The sequence below is a fragment of the Alexandromys fortis genome, unplaced genomic scaffold (assembly GCF_014885135.2).
Source record: "Alexandromys fortis isolate MF-2015 unplaced genomic scaffold, M_Fortis_MF-2015_v1.1 scaffold_5, whole genome shotgun sequence".
Taxonomy (NCBI): Eukaryota; Metazoa; Chordata; class Mammalia; order Rodentia; family Cricetidae; genus Alexandromys; species Alexandromys fortis.
The window spans coordinates 23,916,423-23,926,110 of NW_026067924.1; the positions used below are offsets into that span (position 1 = coordinate 23,916,423).

The 9,688-nt window shown below is 42.0% G+C and overlaps 1 protein-coding gene across 1 annotated transcript in view; it reads right to left on the reverse strand.

Annotated features, from left to right (window-relative positions):
* Heatr1 (HEAT repeat containing 1) overlaps positions 1-8,891 on the reverse strand; it is a 45,731-nt gene extending 36,840 nt beyond the window's left edge. The window contains exons 1-8 of the mRNA XM_050142185.1: positions 8,794-8,891; positions 8,343-8,516; positions 7,653-7,869; positions 5,534-5,675; positions 3,787-3,888; positions 3,317-3,457; positions 2,064-2,275; positions 1,810-1,943 (exon numbers count right to left, since the gene is read on the reverse strand). Coding sequence (XP_049998142.1) covers positions 1,810-1,943; positions 2,064-2,275; positions 3,317-3,457; positions 3,787-3,888; positions 5,534-5,675; positions 7,653-7,869; positions 8,343-8,484 — 1,090 coding nt within the window. The 5' untranslated portion in view covers positions 8,485-8,516; positions 8,794-8,891. The remainder of the gene's footprint in view (positions 1-1,809; positions 1,944-2,063; positions 2,276-3,316; positions 3,458-3,786; positions 3,889-5,533; positions 5,676-7,652; positions 7,870-8,342; positions 8,517-8,793) is intronic.
* Positions 8,892-9,688: the final 797 nt, after the last annotated feature.

Sequence of the window (9,688 nt, forward strand, 5' to 3'; positions counted from 1 at the left end):
AAGGGCAGTCTGCACTCTTAACTGCTGAGTCATCTCCCACCTACTTTTTCAATAAATAAATAAATAAATAGTGTACGATATTCTGTCTGTGTGTATGCCTGCAGGCCAGAAGAGGGCACCAGACCTCATTACAGATGGTTGTGAGCCACCATGTGGTTGCTGGGAATTGAACTCAGGCCTTTGGAAGAGCAGGCAATGCTCTTAAGCTCTGAGCCATCTCTCCAGCCCCCTCCCACCTCTTTTTAACTAGAGTCAAATGTATATTACATCTATTGAGTCATTTACATTTCTCAAAACATTTTTTGTATAACTGCTCTCATTTGTCCTGCACCTGAAATTCTCTATACTTTTTATAAGCATTATCATGATATAGGTATCAAGAATAAAACAGAAGTGCAAAAATTATATTGTTTCCCCAGACCACACTAAAAGTTAGAGAAGCTGGCTCTAGCTGGGATCTCTGAAAGAAGGCCAAGCTTTCCTGGCAGTGCCTCCTGACTAAACCAAGGCTGCCATCTTCTAGACTTACTGAAATGAAAGCTTTAAGTCAAGATTTAGTTGTGCAAACCTTTTTATATCTCACTTAACATAATTTAGAGATGTTTTTGCTAATATTCTCTTAAGCAGCCATAGAACCAAGTATTTACTTTCTTTTCTGTTTATTGAAGCAAAGAAAAATAATGAAAATTATCAATTTCTTTCATAATTTGGATTTGTTTGTTTGTTGCTTTTTTCTTTTTTTGAGACAGAGTTTCTCTGTGTAACAACCCTAGCTGTCATGGGACTAGCTCTGTAGCCCAGGTTGGCCTTGAACTCACAGAGATCCACCTGCCTCTGCCTCCCAAGTACTGGGATTAAAGGCCTGCGCCACCACCGCCCAGCCATAATTTGTATTTTTATGTATGAAATCTTCTTGGCTTACTTTCTGGCAGCTGGATATTTACTGTGAATGAATCACTAGAGATCTTTCAGTATCTTTATGTATCTAGATGGGAATATTATTTTAAGGTGTGTTACTTTTGTCTATGCTCTGAAATATTTGTTTAATGATGTAAAGATGTGTTGCTTTTGTTTATGTTGCATTTGTTTAAGTCTGTGAAGCTGTGATTCCTTGCCTGTCTAAAACACCTGATTGGTCTAATAAAGAGTTGAATGGCCAAGAGCAAAGCAGGAGAAAGGATAGGCAGGGCCGGAAGAGAGAGACTATAAATAGGAGGAATCTGGGGTGAGGAGAAGGAGCAAGAGAACAAGGAGAGGAGGACGTTAGGGGCCAGTCACCCAGCCTCCCAGCCAGTCACACAGTAAGAGTAAAAGTAAGACATATAGAGGAAAAGGAAACAGCCCAGAGGCAAAGGTAGACAGGTTAATTTAAAAGCTGGGTGGAAACCAGCCAAGTTAAGGCCAGGTGTTTATAAGTAAGAATAAGACTCCATGTGTGTAATTTATTTGGGAGCTATACAGCGGGCCCCTCAAAAGAGCCAAAAGAGCAAAGATTAAAAAAGCCAAAAGAGCCAAAGGGTAAATAAAACAACAACAGGAAGCAAAGATTTACTTGGCCAAATCCTTTCATTCCAACAGAACCTATTTAAATACCAGAATCCTGAGAAATGTCTCAGAATGATAGTCCTCCCTTCGGTGAAGCTGCCCAACCCTAAAGATTTTTCACTTAACTATATAGAAACAACTTAGTTACACAGAAACACCTGAATAGCAAGTTTTAAATAGTTTAAAGCTATCAACCAGGTGTCTGTCCTATTTGATGATAGTTGGAACTTAGGAAGCTTTTAGGCCCAAATGTAAGCCACATACCTGCAACGTGCTGAACAACAGAGGTAACCAGATGGGGAAGCATGTAGCGCAGAAGAGGACTGACGTCGTAGCGTTCGGAGATCCCGTGAAGTAGCGCTATGAGGTCTGGAATGCTGCACAAATGAGGAAACGGCCTGGAAAGAAGGAAGTATATATGATATGGACAAATAGACAAAAGCAGTGTAAAAGCAGTAGATCTCACCAAAACTTATTCAAAACAACTTCACTGGCCTCTACTGTAAAACAATACCTACTTTTTCCCAAGCGTTTCTGGCTTTTGTCGCTGTAAGAGAATTATCAGGCAACCTAATCCATCCTTGACCTGAGAAGGAACCTTGGTCAATGTTCTGATGAGCTGGGATGCCAGTGAATTCACAAAGGTATCCTCCATTGTTACTTTCACAGAAATCTGACAGATTATCATGTATGTGGCAGCTCTATAATCTGGTAAAGATGATTTCAACCCCTAAATATTATTAAAATAAAAGGAAAATGAAAAAACATAGAATTAGGTTCTTCTACTTAACATGTTACTTAAGTACAACCAATCAGAAATGTTAATGTTTGCCCTGATTCATGTATAATCCTATGTTTCCATGTATAAGACAAAAACAATTTTTAAGCCGGTGGTCACACCGTGACTCAGGAGGCTGAGGCAGGATGAACATGAGTTCAAAACCAGTGTGGGCCACACAGCCAAAGGCTCTCTCTCAAAACAAAACAAAATAAACAAAACAAAACTAAGGTTGGCAGGATGGTCAGCGAGTCTTAGGTACTTGGTACCATGCCTGACGACCTGAGTTCAGTCCTCAGGGCACACATGGTAGAACAGAACAGACTCACACAAGCTGTTTTCTTACACAGAGGCAAAATGCAATTTTAAAACTATCTAATAAATAAATACATTGTAGTTAAAAAAGCAAATGACAGGCAATGACTCTTAAGAAGTGGAATACCAAGGTGTTCACTTTCTTTCCTATGCGGACACAAGGTGAGAAGGAACAAACTCGAGAAAAGCCTCCTAACTCGGACATCCACTACACATCCCAACAAGAGGCAACAAGCTCTGCTTGACCTGCAAGCTCATGTCTTTGGAAGGGAGAGGTCCATCTCATCATTCACGAGAGTAAAACTGTATTATTGTATTGAAGACAGTAATCTGGGGCTTAGAAGCAGTGAAAGCAGAACCTCTGTCAAGTGTCTGGGAGGTGGCAGGTAGGAAAGACTCAGCGCTAAGGAAACAGGGAAGAGTCAGCCTGTGCCTGAAGGGCAGGCTCCTCTTTCCTGTATGACAAAAATATGACTAAGAAAATAGACCTAGGACATAGAAAGAAGTGAACATTTATTATTAGATATCTATTTAATAATGGAAGTATTTTTTAACCTAAGGATTTGATCTTATCAACCATTTAAAATATAAGCTATCAATTTAAAAATATGTACTTCTTTATAAAATTTTCAAAAGCAAGCAAATTCCTTTCTGTATAAAATTATTTACTTGACTTACCTTTTGGATGTATGGAAATAGTTTGGCAACTACATTGTCTGACAGGTTCTCAGCAGCCACCAGAGCAGACACGATGGTGGAAGCATAGAAGGCCAAGAGCACCCTGAGCTGGGCTGAGCTTCCCGGATACTCAGCGAATGCCTGAAATAGGGAACACACACACATGCAGGCTTTGTGGAACACTCTGGTTCTTTAAGGATCATGCACGATGCTGAGTAAAGATGTTTCTTGACATTTTTAGGTAGTTTCTATTTAATAATCACTGTAGCTGGAATCTGACAAGCAATAGGCTAAGTTACTTCCATAGAAAATATCTTTTGGTGAAAAGACTGATTCTCCACCTGCTCATGCACCCCAAGAGCAGACCATTCAACATAGGAACTTCTTCCAAGTTCTACCAAATGTTTCCTTTCTGAGAGCCATCCATCACTTTGGGAGCCCACACACTCAACAGCACACTCATGGCTCACCTTCACAGATCTGGTCACCAAACTGCAAATAAAATCCATGAATCCAAGGTCTTTGTAGCAATGGGTGACCAAAGTTCCTCTAGCTAAGGGCACTCCAGACTGCTGTTATTGATAAAAAGAACAAGCTATTAGAAACAACTGCCAACTGACCGTTACCCCAACTAGTACCTATCTAATAACATCTGGTTGGTCATCAAGACCTTGTAACTGGTGCTGATGAGATTAACACATAAACTCTTAGAAACTTTTGGAACTCCAACGAGCAGGGTAACAGCGAAAGAAGAAAGCACTTATAATGTACCACTTATACATATTTAATCTCAATTTTCTAGCTCGTAATCATTCTACTAGTAAGATTTGGTTTTTGAATCGGTCCGCCTCACAATATTCTAATAGCAGAAACAGGCACAGGCCCTGGAAAGCCTATACTGCTATCCCCACTAAATACTACTGCACATGGTCTGTTAATAAACATTAACAAAACAATTAAATGAAGAATCCAAGTCATCTTTAAGGGGAGAGTGAGGTTTGGATACCTGAAAAGAGTTTCTAGATAGTGCTGAAGTCTGTGGAAGACCAGGAGAAAATGGTCCTGATGTTCTGAGCAGCGTGAATGCAGGGAAAGGCAGCTTTGGCACAGACTAGACTTTCTGAACTTCAGTTAGCTTGACTAATTTACATTCAGGTTCTGAAATTCTCTTTTGAAATCAAAACTGAGGATTCCTTTCCTCTAGTTCCTTCTGACTGCTAACTTCACTACCAGCTGTCACTAGCTCTTGGTGCAGACCCATGGCCTACTGGTCTACCTTCACTCTCATCAGCTTTTACCCCAGCCCCATTAGCACACTCACAGGCAGTAAAAGTTCCTTTCTATGACACCCACCTACTTTCTTCTAGTCTCTGTTGTAGACGGACCTTTCTAGGCCCTTCTTCTCAGTAACTATCCTTTCATTCCAAACACCTATTCAATTTAAACAGTTTCCTGGTGCTCTTCAAGTTATCCTTATCCCTTTAATTTGTGTAAGTATTTTAAGAGTTTCATTCTCTCCACCTTTTAAAAAATTACTTTGGCACTAAAATTACAAATGCAAAGTAGCACTCATATTGCAACTGTGCCCGCTTTAGTCACAGGAACTCTAGTAAGTAGCTTCAATTTCCTGAGTCCATCCTCACCTCTATAAAGAGTTTATAAGACTTCAAGACAGTACGATGTAAAATGCCTAGTCTAATGTCAGGTACTAAATAAATACTAGATGTCATTATAAGAGTTTAACGGGAAGTTAAGAAACAAATGGTACAGATAAAACTGGACTATCTTCATGATCATTAGGGCTTTACTTTTCCCAAATTAAATTAAACTGAATCCAAAATTGCCTATCCTTTCCCTCTTTTCCTTCTGATTGCTAGCTTCAGCACCATCTGCCATCAGCTCTTAGTACAGGCAGATCTGTGACTCTGAGGTCAGCCTGCTCTACATGCTGAGTTTCAGGCCAGCCAGGATTACACAGAGAGAAAGTTTGAAAGTAGCTTGGCCTCTACAGTGAGACCATACCACCAAAACAAAACTAATAATACTAGTCAAGCAAGTAGGGAGAAAGGGGGTGATTCTCTATGAGTGGAGGCTGCTCAGGTGACACCCTGTCTCAAAGCAAAGCAAACAACAAAAAAAAGCAAAACAAAACAAAAACCTTAATCATGGTTTATAATAATTATATACATGAATGAACATGGCATTAAACAATCTTACCTTAACAGGAAACAGCCAAAACCATTTGTGTTTTGGATTGCTAATTTTTAGAAGTTGTATCACCCGCACAAATACCCGTGTCTCGTGGTAGGGCAGAACACAAGCAATGAGACTATCGGGATTGTAAAGATGGATATGGAACCTAGGAACAATATGGAATGATTAAAATCAACACAATATACAAAATTCACAAGTACTTGCTTTTGCTCTTTTTTTTTTTCCTTTCGACAGTCTCACTGTGGGGCTTGAAACTTGCTATGTAGACAAAATCAGGATGGCCTTGTCTCATGAAAAAACTCACAGAGGTCCACCTGCCTGTGCTTCCCAAGAGTGAACCACCATGCCTGGCAGACACATGTTTCTAAAAGGGCCAAATCCTGTCTCAATGGTATAATGACCTACAATGAATTTCAATCACAAGATAAACAGTACTTAGATAATAAACTCTATTTTGCATTCAAGTTTGATTCAACATGGTTCAATCAATTCTGAAGCAATAACATTTTGAATATTCGGTATCAAAATTTATACCCTATTCACTTTAAACTTTAATGAAACTGTGATCGTCATCATTATCATCATCATGAAACCAAGAAAACTAACTGGCTAACAAGACAACAACTGCTGGGCTTGTCTGCGCTCCAGTAACCTCCTACTGCTTTCCTAGCCACCATATTTCAAAATACTTGTAATAATAATAATGATAGTAATAAAAAAGTTTGGTTGTTTTTCAAGACAGGGCTTTTCTGTGTAGCCCTGATTTAGCCTGATTTTTGTAGAGCAGACTGGCCTTGAACTCAAGAGATCCACCAATCTCTGTCTCCCAAGTGCTGGGACTAAAAGCGTGTGCCATCACACCCTGTGAAAAACCAAAAGATTAATAAAATCACATTAATTTCTTCAGACTGAAATATAATAGTGCCAGATCTTGCCTTCTATTAATTTTATACAGGCTCGAGTATTAACCATGACACTACTTGTATGAAACTTTCTCAACAAATCCTGTCAAAGTCACCTAAATCTTATGTAAACTTTTATTGAGGTATTTATTTAAAGACAGTCACCAAGGACAACCTACAGATTTTTTTTTTTTTAAAATCACACTTAACGTTTGCTGAATGAAGGCTACATGAAGAAGGACTGGAGTGGAGGCTCAGCCATTTAGCCTCTACAAGCTGCTCTTGTAGAGGTCAAAAGTCTGGTTCCCAGCATCCACAGTAGTTAGTATGGGCCATGTTATATACATGCTTAATACACATTACTAATACTACTTGACTTGGTTTGATATTTTAAAGGATAGTCTTAACCTCTAGTGTGGAAAGAAAAAAACTTAATAGTTTCATCCTTGAGAATGACTCTGAAAAGGAAATGTACACTGCTCCTTAGAACCAATGAGGTTAGCCGGGCAGTGGTGGGGCAAGCGTTTAATCCCAGCACTCGGGAGGCAGAAGCAGGCAGATCTCTGTTGAGTTCAGGGTCAGCCTGGTCTACAAGAACTAGTTCCAGGACAGGCTCCAAAAGCTACAGTGAAACCCTGTCTCGAAAACCAAAAAAAGAAAAACTAATGAGGTTAGGTTTGGTCTGATGGCACCCACAGTACTTAGGCAGGAGTAAGAGTTCAGAACCCTAATCTCAGGATTTGGGAGGCAAAAGGAGGCAGATTCAGGAGTTTGAAGTAACCCTGATTTATACAGTGAGTTCCACACCAGCCAGGGCTACAAAGAAAGACACATTCTGAAAACAAAGAGAAAGAAAGAGAGAAGTTAAAAACCAGCTCAAGCTGTATGAGACCTTACCCTCAAAATAAAACTACACAAGAGTGATGGCATACACCTTTAATCCCAACACTGGGGAGGAAAGGGGCAGATATCTGAGTCTGAGGTCAACCAGAGATACACAGTGAGTCTCTGTCTCAAAAAACAAATGAACACCACAAAACCCAAAAAAATCTAAACACACTAAACAGGACATTTTACTCGAGATCAGCATGTTTAATATAAGAACATGTTCACTTCACACTCCAGACATCCCATTAATCTAAGTCAGCTCCAGCTAACAACACAGCTTTAACGAGTGCCTGCAACTCTCTAGTCCGTAAAGGATTAACGTGGTTAGCTACCTGTGAATCAACCACTCCAGGCACTTCTGTGCTGGCTTAAGCAGGAAATACGGAGACAAGTGAAGGAGGAACAGTGAAATGTTTTCATCCAGCTGTTTGTTCACTGCTTTGGTCTGAACGCTGCGCTCCAAGGTTTTTGCTAGCTGGCTGAACAACGGTGCTTCAAACTGTTCAAAGGCAGGGTCAATTCCAAGAAGCTCCTCCAGGCCAGTGCATCCTACAAGAAGAGTCACTTAGAACTAACTTCTACAGTTTCCTTACCCCTAAATCCAAGAACTGTATAATGTGTAATGCACTCTCAAACACTGGTTTTTGGTTTTACATATAGGACTTATCTGATCTCACTCAATAGGAGGAAAGAAACTACTTCACACCAAGAACTCCATCCCGACCCCTCTTTCTAATCCTTGTTATAACTACTCTCAGTTCTGGAAGACTCCCTCCACACCCCAGTAATTTTCTCAATCTCCTTATTTTTCTTCCTTTTACGTATTAGTTGCTTTGTAAAATTTCAGATTCCACTATTTATAAATACATTTAAGCATCTAACAAGTTTGCCTTTTTTCCCCCTTAAGAAGACAAATCAAACAAGGACCTGCTCGGAAAGCAACAACGCAAAAGACAAGAAAACACAGAAAAAGCCCCCAAAACCATTGCTCCAGGAACTTTGCTGAGTGAAAGGGGGCTCACCGATGGCAAAGGCGGTGTCCCTGTCGATGGTGGCCGCCTCCTTGGGGTCAAACAACAGAGAGGCCACTTCATGTCTAGACAGGAGGCTGGGATCAGTTTGAGGAAGGGCGAGTCGTTGGAGCTGCTGGGCTAAGGAAGTCATCTTGCAAGGCAGTGGATGTCTCAAAACACGGGCTAAGAAACAAACATCGTGGAAAACTGCGAAACTTCAAGCGGCTTAACCTGGCAGCACAGGTCTCATGAACTGGCAACACCGAGTTCCGTACTCTCGAGAACACAGAAACCCACCGCCCAGGCTCTCCAGAACCGGCGAGGCTCAATCACCGAAACAGCATTAACTACACCTCGGCAGCTCACGCTTTCCCCAGGCAAGGAACTACGGCTTCAAGTCCCACCCTGGCTACCCGTCCCAAGTCACGGCCGTTCCTGGCTGAACCGTGCTCCTCCTCACCCTGAACTTGGAATATCTGCAGGACTGGATAACCAACAACTCTTCAGAGCAGCTCCCACATGGTGCCGGCTCTATCCCGGAACTCCAAAGCACGCCTCATAGGAACTTCCGGTTTCTCACTACGGCCAGAGAAGAGGGACATGTTTGTAGGAAACGCGATGTGCTAGCCCCGCCTCCCCGAGAGCTAAACCTACCTCGTGCTAGTCGTTTAATCCCCCACCTACTTCCCCCTGCACGTGCCTGATCCTTGAGGCCCCGCCCTCGATCTCCGCACCTCTTTGAAACTCCGCCTTCCAACCCCGCCTCTTTCTAAGACCCCACCTTTATCCTACGCCCCTTTTACTAAGCCACGCCCACAACCCTACCCCTTCGGGCCCGTTCTGTCCCGAAAACCACGCCTCTAGGGCCCGCCCCTTTCGGAGCCCCGCCCCTTGGTACTACAGTTTGCTGCTCCGGGTCCCTGCTGTTTCGCCACGGTTTGTGTTCCCCTTAAGCTAAGGTCTGGCGTTAAGTCTCTGCACCGCCTTTTGGAGCTTAATCGTAAGTGTAGTCAGCTGGTTCATTCACCTAGCCCACTAAATGCTGAGGCGCGGAAAGCCGCGTGCGGAGTACAGACCTCTGCACTAGGCCTCCTGCTCCTCTGTAGGAACCTCAAATTCCTCACCTGAGTTTGTCACACGCGAGGCGGGGGCAAACGTGGGATGAGCAGCTGACCCCAGTGCAATCTGCTTGAGTTGTAAATACTGAACCCTCGCTGCGCTCAGCTAGTGACAGCTTTATCACTTTTGCTTTGTCTGCATTCCTACGGGGTGGTATTTTTCTTACTCCTTTTTATTAGTATTTGAAATACGACTTTTGGGGGGCGGTTTCGAAACAGGGTTTCTCTGTGTTGCCC